The following is a 21,551-nucleotide window of genomic DNA, read 5'->3' on the forward strand; positions in this document are numbered from 1 at the left end:
TTTTCTTCTTTATCTGTTCAAGTCAAGCTGTTAAAGACCTCTGGCTATTTCTTCTGTCTGTTGGCTGAGATACTATTTGGGAGTTGATTTGGGAATATTATATATGTATCCCCAAGCAATTTTTCTTTTTTTCTTTATCTTGTGAGACAGGATCTCACTCTGTTGACCAGGCTGGAGTGCAGTGGCACCATCTTGGCTCACTGCAGCCTTGATTGCCTGGGCTCAAGTGATTTTCCAGCTTCAGCCTCCTGAGTAGCTGGGACTACAGACACACGCCACCGTATCTAGCTAATTAAAAAAATTTTTTTGGCCGGGCGCGGTGGCTCAAGCCTGTAATCCCAGCACTTTGGGAGGCCGAGATGGGCGGATCACGAGGTCAGGAGATCGAGACCATCCTGGCTAACATGGTGAAACCCCGTCTCTACTTAAAAAAAAAAAAAAAAAAAAAAGGCCGGGCACGGTGGCTCAAGCCTGTAATCCCAGCACTTTGGGAGGCCGAGACGGGAGGATCACGAGGTCAGGAGATCGAGACCAGCCTGGCTAACATGGTGAAACCCCGTCTCTACTAAAAATACAAAAAACTAGCCGGGCGAGGTGGCGGGCGCCTGTAGTCCCAGCTATTTGGGAGGCTGAGGCAGGAGAATAGCGTAAACCTAGGAGGCAGAGCTTGTAGTGAGCTGAGATCCGGCCACTGCACTCCAGCCTGGGTGACAGAGCGAGACTCTGTCTCAAAAAAAAAAAAAAAAAAAAAAATTTTTTTTGGAGACACTAGGTTTTGCCATGTTGCCCAGGCTGGTCTTGAACTCCTGGGCTCAAGTGATCTTCCCACCTCAGCCTCCCAACATACTGGGATTACAGGCATGAGCCATTGCACCTGGCCCAAGCAATTTTTTGATTCCATATTCAAATGACGGATAAGTCCAATGGATTTGAGGATGTCACCTATATTTTCCAAGACTAATTGGTTAATTAGGCTGAATTAAATGATGTGACAGAAAGCTTAGTTTCTCCACTGTGAACACTGTAACTTAGTGGCTAGGCTTATTCATCTACTTTGTGGCTCTGAACAGCTCTCCAGATAGCTTAGAAGTTTTTGGACACACAAAAATATTGAGTCCTATATTATGTTTCTTCTCCAAAGCACCTAGTCATATGTCTTGTAAGTGCTCAGGAAATGATAATTAAATGAATAAATTAACTCAGTACATTCTATGCTGTATTATATTTATATAAAAGGGATAAATTTTCTTTGCTTTATTCATTTTCAACACCTGACATTAATTCTATGGCTGTCATTCTATATCTCAAACTTGTGAATCTGAGAACATTTATTTTATAGCCCAACAGGGAACCCAAGTACAAACTTGAAACTTCTACTTGTGATAAATAGCTGTTGTTTTCCTGAGAATGCTTTTCTGCTCTCTCTGCTGGAATTGGTCTTTTCTCATCTTTCTTGGACTACCCCTCAAGTAGCCTTGTGTTTCAATAAGAGCTTTCTGGAGAACATTTTTAGCATTAACACAAGTACTATTTGCATATTCTAGTTTAAGACTGGGATTATGTTTGAGTAAGTCCTTCCAAACAGATACTCAACCATGTATGACACTGCTTTTAAATAGTGCTTATCTGGCTCTTTATGGAATGATTTCTTTTCAATTTTTTCCCCCCTGGTTATTATTATAGGAAAATCATTATATTTATCATTATCCCATGGTAATAATTTTGCTTGTAAGTGACAATGCCTAGCTTAATAATGATTAATGAGTCTCCAGGGACTGAGTGGTGTGAACTAGCACACTCTAGCACCCCTCACTTGCCTGTGACCACATGTTCCTATCAAACTGACGTGTTCTCAGGGACCCTACTTCTACCTGGACTCCCTTTCATAAATCCCCCTTTCCCCCCAGCTTTTTTGGTGGGGATGGAGTCTGGCTCTGTCACCCAGGCTGGAGTGCAATGGCATGATCTTGGCTCTGCCTCCTGGGTTCAAGTGATTCTTGTGTCTTAGCCTCCCAAGTAGCTGGGATTACAGGCGTGCGCCCCCATGCCCAGCTAATTTTTTGTATTTTTAGTAGAGACAGCATTTTGCCACGTTGGCCAAGCTGGTCTCAAACTCTTGACCTCAGGTGATCCGTGCGCCTCCCAAAGTGCTGGGATTACAGGCTTGAGCCACCATGCCTAGCCTCATAAATCTTGTAAAGTAGACTTACCTTTCCTAAAAGTTTCCTGTATACAATGTGTAGTTTAAGTTGAAGCAGTGTTAGTTGACAATAAAACATATGAAACTGTTGCCTATGGGTGGAAATTGGCAGGCAGGCCTGGCAGTAATGTCCTCATTACTTGGCCTCATATTGTGTGAAACTGCATTAGTCTAATCATGATTGTATCTCCAAAGTGGAAAGAATGGATAGACAAAGGCATTTTTCTTTCTTTTTTTCCCCCATCCCCACTGAGGTTTAAATGGTATATAAAAAACTGTACATAATTAATGTGTACAATTTAGACATGTATATACTTGTGTTACCATCACCATAATCAAGATAATAAATATATTTATCAACTCTAAAAGTTTACTTGTGTCTCCTTTTTTTGTTGTATGCGTGTGTTAAGAACATTTAATATGAAATCTACCCTCTTAAATTTTGAGTTGCACAATACCTTATTGTTAACTGGAGGCACTATGTGGTACAGCAGCAGGTCTCTGGAACTTATTTAACTGTAACAAAGGCAGTTTTCTGTGGACACCTTACATAGGTTTCTTGGAGCCTAAAAATGGTCACCGCATTCTGGGAAATTTTGATTTTCCCTGAAGACAGGATCCTGGTGAGAAAGCATTCAAAGTTTAGCAAAACAGGAGATGTAGTTGTTTCTTTCATATTGTCTAGCTTTCCTCAAAGGGCTTTCCTCTTTCTCTTAGTGAGATTAGTCGCCTGGACCTGGGTCTGAGTGTGGAGGTATGGAACAAAGGACTGATCTGGGACACCATGGTGGGGACTGTGTGGATTGCACTGAAGACTATTCGTCAGTCGGATGAGGTCAGTCATTGCATTGCCTGTTTGGAAGTATGGTTCCCAGCCCTTGCTTCTCCCCATGCTAGCTCCACTTTAGCTAATATTCATCCATGCATCTTGGATTATTCTTCCCCCTTTCTAATTAGAGGGCATGCAACCTGCCTGTTCCTAACTTCACCTGAAGGTTCAGATGATTTTATTTAAGTCTGGCCTACCCTGTGTCCTGTGACTGAACTCACAGGCTCCAGAGCACCTCTTCAGCCTTATCAGGTAGATAGTCCCTTCTGAGGTATGTGTGTGTCTGTGTGTGTGTGTTTACTTAGGGTACTTGTGGTTTCTGTGTTCTCCTCTAAGTCGCTGCCCTGGGAGGAGTCCCATTAAACTTCCTTAGCCAGCTGGCTGGCTATTCTCTGCTTTGTTTCTTTGAGTTACCAATCTCCAAGGAACTGATTTTCAGTGCCCTTCTTCTGCATGTAACCCTAACAGAGTTTAAGGAACTACCAGGTTTGGCAATTTATATTCACACTGTCTATACATTTTTTCTAGGATTGAACTCTTGCCTCACTTTCCTAGACTAGACCATAACTGAGCATCATTTCCCCACTTTGCACCTGGACAAAATCTGTTATATTCCTATTTGGTGTTAACATGGACCATGAGTTTTCTCTGGGAGTGGGGAAGTTGAAGTTGCATCTATTTTCTGTATTTCTTTTAGTTCTAGCTAAGTCTCTACTCCCCCAGGCAGATGGGCAGTTCATTTTCATTGCAACCCCAGTTCAGTCCTATTTAGCCAGCAATGTTAGTAGCTTTTTACTGACTAGAAACAGTGACACAGTCATTAAGAACTGTGCAGGTTAAATATTGATCCACAGAGGTGCTTAGTTTTAGAGTATGCTACTCGAGACATTTTGTCCTCGTTAGACCTGCAGAGCTGAGCACTGAAAGCTGCTTCCCCACCAAAGAGGGAAAACGGAAGCCACATGCAGTGGAGGCAGGTGGTGACAGTGGTGTGTTTGCCTTATCAGGATGTGAATGGCCCTCAGAAGCTCAAGCACGGAACTTCAGAGAAAAAAACCTGACTCTTGAACTAAGAGGGAGCCAAGAAAGATTAAACTTTAATCTTAGATCTTTGTGTCCTAGGAAGGGCCTGGGGAATGGTCCACATTGGAGGCAGAGACGTTAATGAAAGATGATGAGATCTGTGGAACTAGAAACCCAACTCCTCATAAAATTTTGCTTGATACAAGATTTGAGTTGCCTTTTGGTGAGTCGATTTGATTAAAATTTTAAAACTATTTAATAATTTTTACCATATTGTTTGGAATTGTTTGCTAGTTGTTTCATTAATGTATATTTTGTCACCTCAGCCATCTCTTTTGAGGATATTCTGTCTTCATTCACTCTCTTTCTTTTAACACTTCACCCAGGGAATGGTGCAAAGTAGAATATAGAATGGTGCGCTTTAAAGAATCTACACTAAAAAGCATTCTCTTCAACTCATCTAATTTTCTGTGACTATTTATTATAATGACTTACGAAATATTTGCTTGTTAGATTTATTATTTTGAAAATAAACATTTATTGTCTTGAAGTGACTATATATACCTTCTGATTTGTTAATTTAAGAACTAGCACTGATAAATAGAATAACAATTTAAAATGTAAATTAAATCACAATACATGCTCATGATAAAAATTCAAATAGTAAGAAAATGTACATGGATAAAGTTAAAAGTTTATTTTCCCAGTTCCTTTAACCTTCTTTGCATTTCCCAGTGTGAAATCACTGTTAACATTCTTGTATTTTGGTTTAGACACATGATACTTATTTTCTAAAAACTTATTTTGGCAAAATTTGGATCATACTCTATATAATATGTATATACTGATATATAGTGTTTTACAAACTACTTAGACATTTATCCTGGACATCGCTCCATGTTATACTTTAAGATCTATCTTGTTCATTTGAACAGATGCCTCTACCATAATTTATCTTTTTTTTTGTTTTTGTGTTTTTGTTTTTTGTTTTTGTTTTTTTTCATTTTTTTGAGATGGAGTCGTGCTCTGCCTAGGCTTTAGGGCAGCAGCACGATCTTGGCTCACTGCAACCTCTGCCTTCTGGGTTCAAGTAATTCTCATGCCTCAGCTTCCCGAGTCACTGAGATTACAGGCTTTTGCTACCACATCTGGTTAATTTTTTGTATTTTTTAGTAGAGACAGGGTTTCACCATGTTGTTCAGGCTGGTCTCGAACTCCTGACCTCAAATGATCCGCCCACCCTGGCTTTCTAAAGTGCTGGAATTACAAGTGTGAGCCACCACGCCCGGCCTACCATAATTTATTTAAGTACTCCTTTATTGATTGACATGTAGGTTTTTTCAGTTTTTTTTGATGTTATATACTGCTAACTAACAACTCTGTATATCTTTGCCCATTTTGAGTCTAGAATAAATTTCTTAAAGTAGAATTGCTGGATCAAAGGGTATGTACACAATTACTTTTTATGGAATCTACTAAGTTCCTTGTCCAAAAGGTTATACCAATTTATACTCTTATAAATTATATCTGAGGAGTGCCTGTTTCTGCACATCCTTGGCAGTCTTTTGTATTTCCCAATTAATCTTTATTTGATTATTTTGTATGGTGTCTTGTTTTAGTTTAGTTGATTTCCGTTAGTTTTATTTTAATTTTTTACCATTCATATTATTGATATTTGCATATCCTGTTGTTATTGCTGTTGTTTTATGATCTCAGTGTATTTGTATCTTGTATCCTATGGTTATTTAAGCAAAAATGACATGATTTTCCAGCTAACTCAGAAAGAACTAAACTCAGAACAACTATTATTTCAGAAAAATAGAAAGGAAGTCTTTCTTGTGGGACGTAGACCAAGCTGCAAGTGAAGGGAAAATCAACTGGAGGGAGTGGGTGTTGGTTCAAATACCACAGATACTGTCCATTTTCACCAAATTTTAGTAGATAGTCTTGAATAAATGTTTTTTTGTTTGATGTATGCACTTAGGACCATTTCCAGAGACTTTAAATGGTTGTATTTTTAATGTTGTATTACTTTTTGACTGATTTCACTCACTAATTACATAGTTACAAATATTATATAAAATAGACATTATTCTTCTACTTTTAGTGGTTGATTTTATTTAAAAACCAGGGCCGGGCACAGTGACTCACACCTGTAATCCCAACATTTTGGGATGCTGAGGTGGGCGGATCATGAGGTCAGGAGTTTGAGACCAGTCTGACCAACATGGCGAAACCCCATCTCTACTAAAAATAGAAAAAATTAGCTGGGGGTGGTATCGTGCGCCTGTAATCTAAGCTACTCAGGAGGCTGAGGCAGGAGAATCGCTTGAACCCGGGAGGCATGGAGGTTGCAGTGAGCCGAGATTGCGCCACTGCACTCCAGCCTGGGCGATAGAGTGAGACTCTGTCTCAAAAAAAAAAAAAAAAAAAAAAAAAAAAAAAAGATTCAATAATAACAAAATAACATTTATGGTGAATTATTGTGTGCTGGTGGACATGTCACTAAGTATTCACATATGTTAGCTCAGTTAATCCTCATTTCAGTCCTTTGAGGCAGACCCAACTATTATTCCCCACTTTAGAGATAAGCAAACTAAGACAGAGAGTATTTAAGTATTTTGGCCATGGTCTGACTCTAGAGCTGGGGCTTTTAATTTTAACTATTTGTATAATACATTTAACTACTTCTTGTTGGGTATTTTGATTGTTTGAAGTTTATACTGTTATAAATAGCACTGCGATAAACATGCTTGTATCTCTCTATATTTTTTCTCCTTAAAACTATTTTTGTGGAGTGAGGCAGGAATAAATTTACAATGGTTTAAGAAGTTATCCAGTGAAAAGTCCCTTCAGAAATCCATTTTCTTCCTATAGGTTACCACTATTAATACTTTCTTGTGTATCTTTCCAGAGTCAGTTTCTGAATATAAGCACACACACACACACACACCCCCCACCATCTTCTTTTTAAAACGCAAATAGCATATTCTAACACATTCCCTGTGCCTTGCTGTTTTGCATTTAATATATCTTGGTAAATCATCCCACATCAGAGCATATAGACCAGCAGCAGCAGCAGCTCCTCTTCCACCTTGCACCTCCCACTCTCCTTCTTTGTAACAGGTGCATAGTATACCATTTTATGGATGTACCATATGTATGAGAAAGCACTATACAAATTACGTTGTAGACTATTTGAAGGTGAGTGTGTGTGTTTTTAAATAAGACTTTGAAATATTGCTACCAATTGTTAAAGAGCTAGTTGAAGGGAAGGAACTGAAGTTTTGGACAGGTGGAACAAAGGAGAAAGGAAAGGGCTATATTTGCTTTATTCATGTGGGCTACTAGAAAGTGTATCTGTTTAAATGTCTCTGAAGTTGATATGATCCATATATTGCCTGAGTGTTTCTCTTTACTGCTGGTAATATGGTCATACTTGATGTTTTTAAAAGGTGAGTTTTGGAGATAAGTTGTTACAGTCAATTTGAAATATTTAGAAATGAGGATATACCATTATACCATTATTTTTTAAGAATTCAAATATTTTCAGTTAGTGACTCACTTAGCAAATATTTGATCATCTAATACTTTCCAGGCATAAAACCTATGGAGTATTTTTTAATAGCTTCTTTTTAAAAATTTTTTAATTGTGGTAAGAGACATAACTGAACATTTAGCATCTTAACCATTTTTAAGTGTACAGTTCACTAGTGTTAAGTACATTCACATTGTTGTGCAGCAGATATCCAGAACTTTTTCACCTTGCAAAACTAAAACTCTGTCCCCATCAAACAACTTCTCATTTCCCCCTCCCCACAGCCACTGGCAACCACCATTCTTTCTTTTCTGTGAATTTGACTACTTTAGTTACCTTACATAAGTGAAATCATACAGTATTTGTCTTTTTTTGTGATGGACTTATTTTATTTAGTGTAATGTCCTCAAAGTTTATCCATGTTATGGCATGTGGCAGGATTTTCTTCCTTTTAAGGCTGAATAATGCTCCGTATGCAAGTCTCTCATTTTGTTAATCCTTTCATCCATTAGTGGACACTTGGGTTGCTTCAACTCTAGGTTATTGTGAATAATGCTACTAGGAACTTGGGTGTGCAAATATCTCTTTGAGATCCTGCTTTCACCTCTTTCATATATATAATCCAAAGTGGGAGAACTGTGTCACATGGTAATTCTACTTTTAATTTTTTTGGGAGAAAACCTTTGAATTTTGAGCATCTCAATATCTCAGCATGTGACTTTTCTTCTAAGCTAATCCTTTGGATGGTTTTAGTCTTACTGAGGGGAAGGTAGTACGGTTACATAGAAAGAATGTAGTTTTTGGAATCATACAAACCATGGTTTGAATCATGGCTCATCTCTTTATAAACTGTCACCCTGGCCAGATTATTTTACCGCTCTGAACTTCAGCTTCTTCATCTACAAAACAACAATGGGAATAACGTACATTATATTGGTTTTTGTGAAGAGTAAAGATAATGTTCATGACAAGAACCAAACCACCAGTTAAAACTTGTGCATCACTACTAGCCTCTGACTTCAGTCATTAGACTGAATAAAGTATTATCTGCTGATGATTTATTACCTGCTGATGTGATTTCTTTTCTTTTTCTTCTTCTTCTTCTTCTTTTTTTTTAATGATAGATATCCCAGAGGAGGAAGCCAGATATTGGACCTACAAATGGGAGCAAATCAATGCCTTGGGAGCTGACAATGAGGTAGGAGCAGCCTTATTTGCAGTATAGAGGGATAGGGGGAAATCTCCAATACTCTTTATAGGTTGCCCAGGAAGGGGTCCAAGAGCATGTTGTCCTGAGAATGAAATCATTTAAATTGCGTTAAAGAAAAAAGACAGCTAGAAGATTTCCTGAAATGTCACTAGAAGGTCCCATCTCCCATTTATTCTATTCTTCCCATTCTCCCATTCTGTGGTACTAGTCTGGCTCTGGACTGTTAGGGAAGGAGCTTGCACCAGGGAATCTGTCCTCTTTTGTGTGTGAGTTGGAGGCATTTCTTTTGCTTCTACTGTCTCCCAGATTTTTGGATATTATTCTTATTTGTGTCCTGTTTTTGAGGATGTTTAGACTGTTGCATTGTTTGGTCTTGCCAGTCCTAACTTACCTCCAGAGATGAGGCTGGTGTGTATAAGAGAACACATTCAGCTCAACCTGGGGCATCAGGATTGGAGAATGTTTTTGTTCTTGCTGAGGGAGAGAAAAGATGATAAATTTGTTTATTTTGGACACGTGGGCTACTAAAAAATGGGTCTGATTGTAAGATATACTTTGAGTGCCAGAGGATATTTCAGCAGAAATTTTTGATAAACAATTTCATGAGATAATCGGAAGCTGAGGTTTGAATGGGGTAGGGAGCTGTAGGCATAGAGCTTCATTAATATATGAGAAACAATTGAAGTCATAGGAATGGAAAAACTTCCTCAGGTAGAGCATATGGAGACAGTATTCAAGAACAAAGTCTTGGGAAACCTTAAACATAGAATTCTGAGAAACAAAAGAGACTGAGAAAGGGCAACCTTAAAGAGCGAGAATAACATAACCAGGAAAGATTCATGGAACAAAGGAAAAAACAGATCCAAGGCAGAAATTCTTGACAGTATCCCATGTTAAAACAAGTGAATTATGAAATAGAGCTATTGGATTTGGTGATTGATGACGAGTACACATCCATAGACTAGTACATAAAGGGAAATGCAGTGGTTTGATGACTGTATTTGTTTCCTACAGCTGCCATAACAAAGTTCTACAAACTAGGTGACTTTCAACAACCAAAATTTGTTTTCACACAGTTCTGGAGACTGGAAGTCTGAAATTAGGCCGTCAGCAAGATCAGTTCAGCTCCATTCTGGAGGCTCTGAAGGAGGAAGCATCCTATACCCTTCTACCTCTGATGGCTGCTGGCAGTCCTTGCTGTTCCTTAGCTTGTAGATATATCATTCTGATCTCTGCCTTCGTTGTCACGTGCCTCCCTGTGTGTCTGTCTGTGTCTTCACAATGCATTCTCCTGTCTCTGTGTGTCTGTGTCTAAATTTCCATTTTTCTTATAAGGATGCTAGTCATTGAATTAATTTGATTATGTCTGCAGAGACTTTGTTTCAAAGTAAGGTCATATTCACAGATACTTAGGGTTAGAAGTCTAACATATCTTTTAGGACATAGTTCAACCCACAGTGAGTTAAATGAAAGATGAAGAAATGGCATTTGGGACAAGCAACATCTACTCTTTTCAGGGTTTTCCCTTACCTCTTTTATTCTTGGTAGGCTTTCTGTTATTAAACTGTATAACTCTTCTCATGCCCACACCAGCATCCCAACTTTTCTTTGTTGTTGAAAGCTCCAGTCCTCCTTCTCCACTTAGTAACTCTGAGCATTTCTGCTTTTTTTGCATCTACATTACTTTGTGTTTTTGTTCATCTGAAGCCTGGCTGTGGAGTGGTACCTTTCAGACTGCCATCATCCTTGTTTTCCCGATAAAGAAGCATGTTGTACTTTTTTTGTTTTATAGGCTTTACTGTGTGTCATTATGCAGAATCAGAAGAAGGGACTAAAACAATTTAAAAACCAAATATAACTTATACAAAAATTGTGGAATTTTATAAGTTCTATTAATAGTTCTTGGTCTGTGGTTCCCAACTGCGTATCAGATTTTTGCTTTCTGTTTTTATTGTAGGGTGTGACATTCACTAAGTTTTCATCTTTCATCCTCTCTTCCACTGTGCAGTTTATCTTTTTAGCAGTTTTATTGAAATATAATTTGTATATACTGTACAGTTCACTCATATAAAACTTACAATACAGTGGCTTTTAGTATCTTCATAGTTGTGCCCTATGGATGTCACCACAACTCCAAATCAGATTTTTGCCTTCTGTTTTTATTCTAGTGTATGGCACTAAGTTTTTATCTTTCATCCTTCTTCCACTATGCTGTTTATCTTTTTAGCAGCTTCATTGAAATATAATTTGTATATACCATACAGTTCACTCATTTAAAGCTTACAATTCAGTGGCTTTTACTAGCTTCATAGTTGTGCCCATGGATATCACCACAATTTGGAATATTTTCATTGCCCCATAAAGAAACCCTGTGCCTTTAGCCATCAGTCTCCATTCTTCCCTATCCTCCTCAGCCCTATCTACCCACTAATCAGCCTTCTGTCTCTATGGACCTATTCTGCACATTTCTGATAAATGAAATTATGTAACATGTGGTCGTTTGTTTTCTTTCACTTAGCATAATGTTTTCAAGCATAATGTTTTCAAGGTTTCATTCATGTTTTAGCATGTAAATAAATTCCTTTTTATTGCCAAATAACATTCCATCATATGGATGTAGTATATTTTAAATTCATTCATTAGTTGATGGACAGTTGGGTTGTTTCTACTTGTTAGCTGTTATGGATAATGCTACTTTGAACATTTACATACAAAATTCTGTGTGGACATATCTTTTCACTTCTCTTGGGTATGACCTGGGAGCAGAATTGCTAGATCACATGGTAACTCTGTATTTAACTGATAGACTGCCAGACTATTTTCCAAAGTGGCTGTGACATTTTATACTCTTACCAGCAGTGTATAAAGGTTTCAGTTTCTTCATATCCATGTCAACACTTGTTATTATCTTTTTTATTATATCCATTCTTCCATTCTTAGCATGTATGAAGTGTTATCTCATTTTGGTTGCTTTTCCATTTAAAAACTTTTTTATTATGGAAATTTTGAAACATGAAAAAATATACTCTTCCCTTTTTTTGCTGGAGTATTTTAAAACCAATCTGGCCAGGTGTGGTGGCTCATGCCAGTAATCCCAGCACTTTGGGAGGCCAAGGTGGGCAGATCACTTGAGGTCAGGAGTTCAAGACCAGCCTGACCAACATGGTGAAAACCCATCTCTACTAAAAATACAAAAATCAGCTGGGCGTGGTGGCGGGCACCTGTAATCCCACCTACTTAGGAGGCTGAGGCAGGAGAATCGCTTGAACCCGGGAGGCAGAGGCTACAGTGAGCCAAGATCACATCACTGCACTCCAGTCTGAGTGATAGAGCAAGATTCCGTATCAAAAACAAAAAACAAGCCTAGGTATTATCTTGTCTCACCCATAAATATATCAGTATAGATCTCTAACAGGTAATGCTTTTTTAAAAAAAACACAATGCCATTATCATGTTGAACTTAGCAATTTCTTAGTGTCATCCAATACCTAGTTTTTTCAATTTCCTTTATTATCTAGAAGATGTTTTTTCATAGTTGATTTTTTCATTTCAAGAGCCAGATAAGGTGTGCCCATTTGGCTATCATGTCTCTTCAGTCATTTTACTTTATTTTATTTTTGTATTTTTTTGTAGAGATGGTGTTTCATCATTTGCCCAGGCTGATCTCAAACTTCTGGGCTCAAGCAATCTGCCCACCTCAGCCTCCCAAAGTGCTGGGTTTACAAGCATGAGACACCAAGCTCAGCTCTTTAAATCATTTTAGTTGTAAAATCATTCACTTACCCTCATCTGTTTTGTAGAATTCTGCACATTGTGGATTTTGCTGATTGTGTCCCCAGGTTTTATTTACCGTGTTCCTTTATCTCTCTTACTTCCTTTAAACTGAAAAGTGCATCTATTAGTTTGAAGACTAAGTTGTAGTTCACTTTTGATAGGCATGATGTTAAAATTCAACAGTGGATTCAAGTATCGTCAGCCCATTTCATTCATTATGATATTTTTCCATCAGCCTCTTAGCTAGTGGTTTTAGCTGCAAATGATGATGATTATGTTAGAGTCTGAAAAATGATGGTTTTCTTTCTTTCTTTTCTTTTTATTTTTTTGAGACAGCCTTACTCTGTCGCCCAGGCTGGAGTGGCGCTGCAGCCTCCGCCTCCTGAGTTTCTCAGCCTCCTGAGTAGCTGAGATTACAGGCATGCACCACCATGCCCGGCTAATTTTTGTATTTTTTAGTGGTGACAGGGTTTCACCTTGTTGCCCAGGCTGGTCTCGAACTCCTGCCTCTAAAGGTCTGCCCACCTCGGCCTCCCAAAGTGCTGAGATTTCAGGCAGAAGCCACTGTGACTGGCCTGATAGTCTAATTATATTATCCCTTCAGCATTTATTAGCTATGATTTGTCTATAAAAAAATATTTTCTCTTACCAGCTAGCTATTTGGTTCACTGAAATACAGTCTTTATAAGAAAAACATTCTCTTATCTATTTTTAGAATAATGAACTTTTGCCTCAGCAACTTCTCAAGGTGACCAGTAAGTTGTTTTCTTTTTTAAATGGAATATTACTATGTATTTATAAATTTGGGTATATTCGATCATGTATTTCGACCCATTGCAATCATTCTTTTTTGGAGACAGGGTCTTGCTCTGTTGTCCAGGCTGGAGTGCAGTGGCACAATCATAGCTAACTACATCCTCAAATTTCTAGGTTCAAGTGATCCTCCCGGTTCAGCCTCCCAAGTAGCAGAGACTACAGGAGACTCAGGTTTAAAAACACCTAGCTAGTTTTTAAATTTTTTGTGGAGATGGGGTCTTACTATGTTGCCCAGGCTGGACATTGTTTTTGATACTAAAATGATCTCATCTTTGGTCAATGGGAGTTTCTTCAAGTTGGCTTCTGTCTCTTCTCTTTTTCTATTTTTATCATGAAAAACATTTAAGTATACATACAAATATAGGAAAAATAAAAGGAAACCCATGTGTATACCCATCCCTAAGATTCAATAATTATTAAGATTTCATCACACTTGCTGCAAAATCATTTTTAAAATACAATATAGAGTCTAACTTTTTTATTCTACAGTGTATGACATTTCCCATACACCTGGTGGGCCTAGAGGCGCTAATCAAGACTGACTTGGGCATCTACCACTTTACAGAGTTGGATGGTACCACATTGTATTACTTTTGCTACTTATGGGCAATTAGGTTTTCACTGTTATAAATGCATGCTGCAGTGAACGTTTCTGAACCTGTTTCTCTATGCTTATATCTGAGAGAGTCTCTGGGTGTTTACCTGGAATGATAGTTGCTTGGTTGTAGGATATGCTGTGTTCAACCTTACTAGATACTACTAAATTGCTCTCTAAAGTGATTGTACAATTTACATTTACCCTTTTCCTGTTTCACTGTTTCCTTACTGATACTTGGTGTTATCATATTGTAAATTTTTGTTAATCTAATGAGTATAGAAATTGTTTTAATTTGTATTTCCCTGTTTATTGGTGAGATTTATTCATTCACCAAACCAATTATTAAGCACCATGTACCGTGCACTATTCTGTGTTTAATATACATCAGAGGTTGAAGATCCCTGCCCTCATGGATCACATAGGCAGAATCAGACAGTAAGCAAGAAATATAATAAATATAGTTGAGTGTTAGAAGCTGAGAAGTGCTATAGGGGATGTCTTAGTCTATTTGGATTGCTATAAAAATGCAAACTGGATAGGTTATAAACAACAGAGACTTATTTCTTATAGTTCTGGAGACTGGGAAGTCCAAGATCAAGGCACTGGCACATTCATTGTCCGGTGAGGGCCCATTTCCTGGTTCATAGACAGCAGCTTGCTGTATTCTCATGTGATGGAAGCATGCTCTCTGGAGCCTCTTTTATAAGGGTGCTTATGCCATTCATGAAGGCTCCACCCTCATGACCTAATCATCTCCCAAAGGCCCTACCTCCTAGTATCATCACACAGGTGAATTTTTGGTGGGGACAGGGGTGGTGGGATACAAATTTTCAGACTATAGCAGGGGGGAAGATATTTTTTCTCCACGTAAGTGTTATACTACTTTTGTTAGATTTTTTTTTTCCTAATTGTTGCAAATGGTACATTCTAAAAATTACACTATCTAGTTGGTTATCACATTACTATTATAAGTAAATGCTTTGCTACTCATCTTTTTAAAGTATTGATCTTACTTATCAACCCCTAATAGTTCTAATAGTTTAGAGATTCCCTTAGATTTTCTATGTAACTAGGTTTTGCATCTTTAAATTACAGTTTTTATTCTCCTTGCAGTCCTTACGCTTTGTTTCTACGTGTTTGAATTGTTTATACATTTTATATAAATATATATAAAATATATATTTTTTTCTTAGACAGATTCTTACTCTTTCACCCAGGCTGGAGTGCAGTGGCACGATCTTGGCTCACTGCAGTCTCCACTTCCTGGGCTCAAGCGATTCTCCTGCCTCAGCCTCCCAAGTAGCTGGGGTTACAGGCATGTGCTACCATGCCTGGCTAATTTTTGTATTTTCAATAGAGATGGGGTTTCACCATGTTGACCAGGCTGGTCTTGAACTTCTGACCTCAGGTGATCTGCCCACCTTGACCTCCCAAAGTGCTGGGATTACAGGTATGAGCCATTGTGCCAGGCCTGTTTATACATATATTTTTATTAACAGACTTCATTTTTTAGACGTTTTAGATTTACAGAAATGTTGAGCAGATATTCATCCCCTCCCCCACCCCATCTTATAATTTCCCTTATTATTAACATCTTACATTAGTGTAACTGCCCAACGGGTTCACCTTATGTGCTGCCTAGACAGAAGTGATTTATGAAGACAGGGGAGGTGTAGTGGAGAAAGAGTAATTCACCCAGAGCCAGCTGTGCAGGAGACTGCAGTTTTATTATTACTGAAATCAGTCTCCTGGGGCATTCAGGCATCAGAGTTTTTAAAGATAATTTGGCAGGTAGGGGTTTGGGAAGTGGGGAATGCTGATTGGTTAGGTTGGAGATGGAATGATAGCAGGTAGAAGTGAGTTTTTCTTGCTGTCTTCTGTTCCTGGGTGGGATGGCAGAACTGGTTGGGCCAGACGGGTAGTGTCAGCTGATCCATCTAGTGCAGGGTCTGCAAGATATCCCAAGCACTGATCTTAGGTTTTATAATAGTGATGTTATTCCCAGGAGCAATTTGGCGAGGTTCAGACTCTTGGACACTCTTGGAGCCAGAGGCTGCATGACCCCTAAAGTGATTTCTAATCTTGTAGCTAATTTGTTAGTCCTGCAAAGGCAGAGTGGTCCCCAGGCAAGAAGGGGTTCTTTTTGGAAAAGGGCTATTATCAAGTTAGTTCAGCCTATGCCCAGGAATGAACAAGGACAGCTTAAAGATTAGAAGCAAGATGGAACTGGTTAGGTCTGATTTCTTTCTCTGTCATACTTTCCTTAGTTATGATTTTTGCAAAGGCAGTTTCATTAGTATGATACATTTGTTACAGTTAATGAACTAATATTGATACATTATTATTAGCTAAAGAGTATTTTTTATTTGTTTTATTGTTAGCTAAAAAATAGCTAAAATTCCATAGTTTATTCAGATTTCCTTAGTTTTTACCTTGTGTCTCTTTTGTTTTTGTTATTGGATCTCATCCAGGATATTGCATTACACTTAGTTGTCATGTCTCCTTAGGCTTCTCTTGGTTGTGATATTTTCTCAGACTTTTCTTGTTTCTCATGACCTTTTGTTTAAAACATTCAATGACTAAGACATCTAGTATAATTTTTAACATTGTAAGAGTGGAGAGCCTTGTCCGAACTCCTGACCTCAGGTGATCCGCCTGCTTCGGCCTCCGAAAGTGCTGGGATTACAGGTGTGAACCACTGTGCCCAGCCAAGTTCAAAACATCTTGAAGGTCAAACATCCACTCCAAAGTAACAAAAGAACTTGGTTATAAATAATAACCACTACAAATAATTATGATTTTTATAAACAGTACATAGACATAACCATGAGGAATCCCAAAATTTTAAGTATTAAGAAGAATTCAGACCTAAGAGATCAGAGTAGACATTTTCAGAAGCTATATTTAATGAATCTGTTCCAGGCCCAAAACAGAAAGCTTAAGTCCAACTAGAGTATAATTAATAATGTTAAGATGGCTAAGAAAAAAGCTACAAAATCTGTCTACAAAAAACAGACAAGGATAGTAGAAGAAAGGAAAATTATAGACCAATTTCAGTTATGAATATAGAGACAAAAATCCTAATTAATAGATTACGAGGCCAAATCTGTCATATAAGTGTGTGTAATATTCATATGTGAATATGTATGTATATGTGTGCATACGTATGTATGTTAGCATATAAATGTACATATATCCTGTCCAGGTGAATATTAAATGCTAGGCCAGTTCAATATCTGAAAATCTACTCATGTAATTCACCATATTAAACAGATCAAAGGAGAAAAACTATGTGATCTAATAGATGCAGAAAAAGATTTGATAAAACCCCATACTTTTTCATGACAAAAATATTTAGAGAATAAAAAAGAAAATAGAATTTCCTTAATCTAATGAAGAGTATCTACCAAAATCAATGGCAAATCAAAGGGGACTGCTTTATAAGTTTTAAAGTATGCTTTAAAGGTTGCAGTGAGCCAAAATAACTCCACAGCGCTCCAGCCTGGGCGAAAGAGCAAGAATCTGTCTAAAAAAAGATGTTTTGAACATTTTTGTGATTCGCAGTTTTGCTAGTGCTATCATATTGTTTACACTGTGCTTGACTTTTCTTATTCTCCGTGGAAATTAGTAATAACTATCTACCTCTGACATTTGTACCATACTTTATTGCTTATAAAGTATATTTATATACAAAAAGTGTTTTGTATTTTGGATCCCAACCATTTGAAATGCTCTTAACTACTGATACTCATAATGTTTTGTACAACACCATTAACTTTTGTCCGGATTGTTGCAATAATTACTCTATTTCCCCTCGTGTTCCCTACAGTTCATCTCATACAGCAGCCAGATCTTTTAAAAGTATAATCAAATCATAATCTTCTCATGCTTAAAACCCAAAAGGGCTTCTCAGCACACTAGAAAAGTTCGAATTCTTACCATGATTTACAAATTCTGTTTTCCCAGTGCCTAGAACAAGGCTTTGCACATAGTGGATACTCAATCAATATTTGTTGAGTTAGTAAGTAACTCGTTCATTGATAGTTTTAGAGAAGCTCTGACTTGCCTTGGATCTCATAGCTTATGAATAAGTGACCAGGTCAGGATGAGAACTCCAAATCTCATGTTTGCAAGTTGCTGGCCAAGATACATTTTTCTTTTCTTCTTTTTTTTCTGGGACAGCGTCTCGCTCTTGTTGCCCAGGCTGGAGTGCAATGGCATGATCTCGGCTCACGGCAACCTCCGCCTCCCAGGTTCAAGCGATTCTTCTGCCTCAGCCTCCCTAGTAGCTGGGATTACAGGCATGTGCCACCACACCTGGCTAATTTCGTATTTTTAGTAGAGACGGGGTTTCTCCATGTTGGTCAGGCTGGTCTCGAACTCCTGACCTCAGGTGATCCACCTGCCTTGGCCTCCCAAAGTGCTAGTATTACAGGCATGAGCCACCGTGCCCGGCTGAAGATATATTTTTCTAATTCTCCAATGGACTCTGAACCAGACTATCCTCACTGTCTTCCAGACTCTGTTGATTTGTTTGTGCCTTTCTCTTTCTGTTTTGCCTTCTAAATCGGGCCCATCCTCAAGATTTGGACATAATTATTTTCCTTTTATGGAACATTTTCTTATGTCTTCAGTACCATGTACTTGTTTTTGTGGTGGTCATGGTGAGTGGGATGGCAGAGGTTACAGTGCTAGTGGGAGAGGAACTCTTGTAGATACCAGATACTGCACCACATGCTTAGGTAAGCAGTTCCACTTGCTTCCCATGTGACCTTATGAGCAAAGAAGCACTATTATTTAAAAATGAGAAAACAACCCCAGATAGATTGTCACTTGCATCACCTGAATAGGGAAATCTCCTATACATTAGCTCCAGGAAAACTCAGAGGACTGTGAAGTATTCTAAGGATTCTAAGGCCAAACCTTCTACAGCTGCCTGGCAGAGCTGAGTGGGTGCCCAGGTGCCCTTTGTCAGGACAGTTCTTCATTATCCTGCTGTATTTAGCCTGTCTCACTTGGCCAGGGCCATAACCAATAGTCTGGCCTATATGTCAGGATCACACAGAGAAAATAGGAGCAGGATGTTCTGTTTCTGTTCAATAAAAATTTTGTCTCCAAACACTAAACTTTTTTATAGGTAGCTGTGATTTTTTCCCTCTCTTACTTGGGCTTCTGATTGTATTTATTTATTTATTTTCTCCTTTCTGCTTCTAGTATTCTAGTCAAGAAGAAAGCCAGAGGAAGCCATTGCCCACTGCTGCCGCCCAGTGTTGTAAGTGAGAAACTTGTCTACAAATCTCTTAATTGTAGCTTTCTGTTGCTTCTCCGAATATGGGTTATTCTGAGCTGGGGAGGGTGGGGATGTCATGTGTGTAAGCAGAAGATATTCCTGAAGCACATCTGTTCAGGTGCCTTCCTCTGATGGCTGTCTGTCTTTTAGCTTTAGGCAGAAGTTTTTTGGTTTTGTATGGCTATAGGCAGGGGAATAGGGTTCATCTTTTTTTCTACATTTGCTAGCTTCTACCCCTGAAGGAATGATTTGACCCCCTCTATCCCTGTTTACCTGTTGTTATTCTTTAAGGCTCAGCTTAAATATCATCACTGTGGGTAATCTTTGTGCTGTTTTCTGCTTCCCCCAAGTCTAACTTAGGTCTCTCCTGTGTGCTTCCATTTTTCCGTGTGCACATCCATCATATGACATATATATATTTCTTTGACATGAACACAAAGTTTTAAAAGACACAGACATTGTTCCATTTTCTGTTCTTTGCATTTGACTCAACACCTGATGCATAGTATACCTCAATAAAATTTGATAAATGATTGACTTATTTCTCCTGAGATTGATTTGTTAAGATCACACAGATTACGTCTTGAAATGCGCCATACATTTTTGGTATATTGTTACCTTCTCCTCAGTTTCCCTCAAAACAGCTTGGGACACTGAAGGACTGACTTAGAGTCTGATCTATTTCACTTTTCCAACCTGTGATGTGTGTACATGTGTGTATGTGTGTGTGTGTGTGTGGGGGGGGGGGGGATTGTGATACTTTTATGTTACTCTGTTTTTTCTGAATCTCATGCCAAACTCCATCAACTATAAGTTGAAGATGATGGTAATGATTGTATCATTTGTTGTTGTAATATTAGCAATAATAAGAACTGTAGGCTAGGCATGGTTCCCAGCACTTTGGGAGGCTGAGGCAGGAGGATTGCTTGAGCCCAGGAGTTTGAGACCAGCCTTGGCATCATACTGAGATCTCATTTCTACAGAAAAAAAAAAAAAAAATTAACCAGGTGTGGTGGCATGTGCCTGTAGTCCCAGATACTTGGGAGGCTGAAGTGGGAGGATGACTTGAGCCTGGGAAATCGAGGCTGTGGTGAGCCATGATTGTGCCACTGCACTGCAGCCTGGGCAACAGAGCAAGACCGTGTTTCAAAACAAACAAATCATAGCAGCTAACACTATTGAGGTCTTACAGTATGCCAGATGCCATTCTGAGACCTTAAGTATTCTAACTTTTTTAAACTTCACAACACCCCTAAGACAGATTTTACTGTTGTTCCCATTTTTGAGATCAGGAAACTGAAGCATAAATAGATTGAGTAATTCGCCACAAATCACATAGCTAGTAACTGGTGAAGTAAATATTCAAACACAGAAAACCTGACTTAGTAGCCCCTACCTCTGTGTGAACCACTGTGTTATATTGCTTCCTTCATATTGTTTCTGAAAAGGAAAACCTCTGTCCATAGTTTGTGAATCCGTTGGTTGCCTTCAATTTGGTACATTCTATAGGCCCACTTTCCTGATAAAAGTAAAGGCCAATGGTAGAGGTGAACATTTTTTTTTCTTTATTTAAAGAAAACCTATTTTTCATATGATTTATTACTAACTTTTGTTTTTTGCTATTTAGGGCCAAAAGGTCAGAAGAATCTGAATTGAAAACCAGGTTTTCAGGTTTACAGGTCCTTTTCAAAACTCATTGTAATGAGTTCATTTTGATTGATTTAATCTTTTAAACCTTTTTCCAGGACTGCTGATGAGAAGCAAAATGTAATGATTGAGATTTCACTTCCTACTCCTTCCAGGTCTCATTGATGAAATGCAATTGAAGTGATTAAAGCACAAATGCCAAGAGGGCAGGAGGAAATAAAAAACCTTAAATAATCAAGCAACTTTATTCCCATATATTTTTCATATGTTTACAGGCTATATTATTTTTCTATGAATAAGCCATTCTTGTCTTTTGCCTGCTTCCTCATATATTTTTATTTTGAGAAATAAAACCTATAGAAAAGTTGAAAGAACAGTACCAAGAGCACTCATTACCCTTTACTAGGTTCAGTGACAAGCATTTTACCAGATTTGCTCTTTCCTTCATCCCCCTCTTATTTTTCTCTCATGTTGCTCTGTCTCTGTCTCCATACATACATACACAAAAATACAAGTATTTTATGAATCATTTGAATATAAGCTGCACACGCTATAACACATCAGTATGTTTCTGCTAAGAGCTAGGAAAGTCAACATAACTGAAATACCATGATCACAATCAAGAA

General features: G+C 38.2%; 1 protein-coding gene and 1 long non-coding RNA gene across 10 annotated transcripts in view; one reads left to right on the forward strand and one right to left on the reverse strand.

Annotated features, from left to right (window-relative positions):
• The window catches only part of LOC105485723 (unc-13 homolog B), a 232,160-nt gene that overhangs the window by 67,472 nt on the left and 143,137 nt on the right, over positions 1–21,551 (forward strand). For all 8 annotated transcript variants that reach the window (XM_011748144.3, XM_011748153.3, XM_011748154.3 and 5 more), the window contains 4 exons: positions 2,918–3,035; positions 4,152–4,275; positions 8,715–8,788; positions 19,203–19,260. In XM_011748144.3, coding sequence (XP_011746446.2) covers positions 2,918–3,035; positions 4,152–4,275; positions 8,715–8,788; positions 19,203–19,260 — 374 coding nt within the window. The remainder of the gene's footprint in view (positions 1–2,917; positions 3,036–4,151; positions 4,276–8,714; positions 8,789–19,202; positions 19,261–21,551) is intronic.
• LOC105485724 (uncharacterized) overlaps positions 1–21,551 on the reverse strand; it is a 72,356-nt gene that overhangs the window by 6,762 nt on the left and 44,043 nt on the right. For both annotated transcript variants that reach the window (XR_989772.3, XR_011612696.1), the window contains exons 2-3: positions 8,407–8,489; positions 2,659–2,820 (exon numbers count right to left, since the gene is read on the reverse strand). This is a non-coding gene — a long non-coding RNA (uncharacterized lncRNA). The remainder of the gene's footprint in view (positions 1–2,658; positions 2,821–8,406; positions 8,490–21,551) is intronic.

This window comes from Macaca nemestrina, chromosome 14 (genome assembly GCF_043159975.1).
Source record: "Macaca nemestrina isolate mMacNem1 chromosome 14, mMacNem.hap1, whole genome shotgun sequence".
Lineage (NCBI taxonomy): Eukaryota > Metazoa > Chordata > Mammalia > Primates > Cercopithecidae > Macaca > Macaca nemestrina.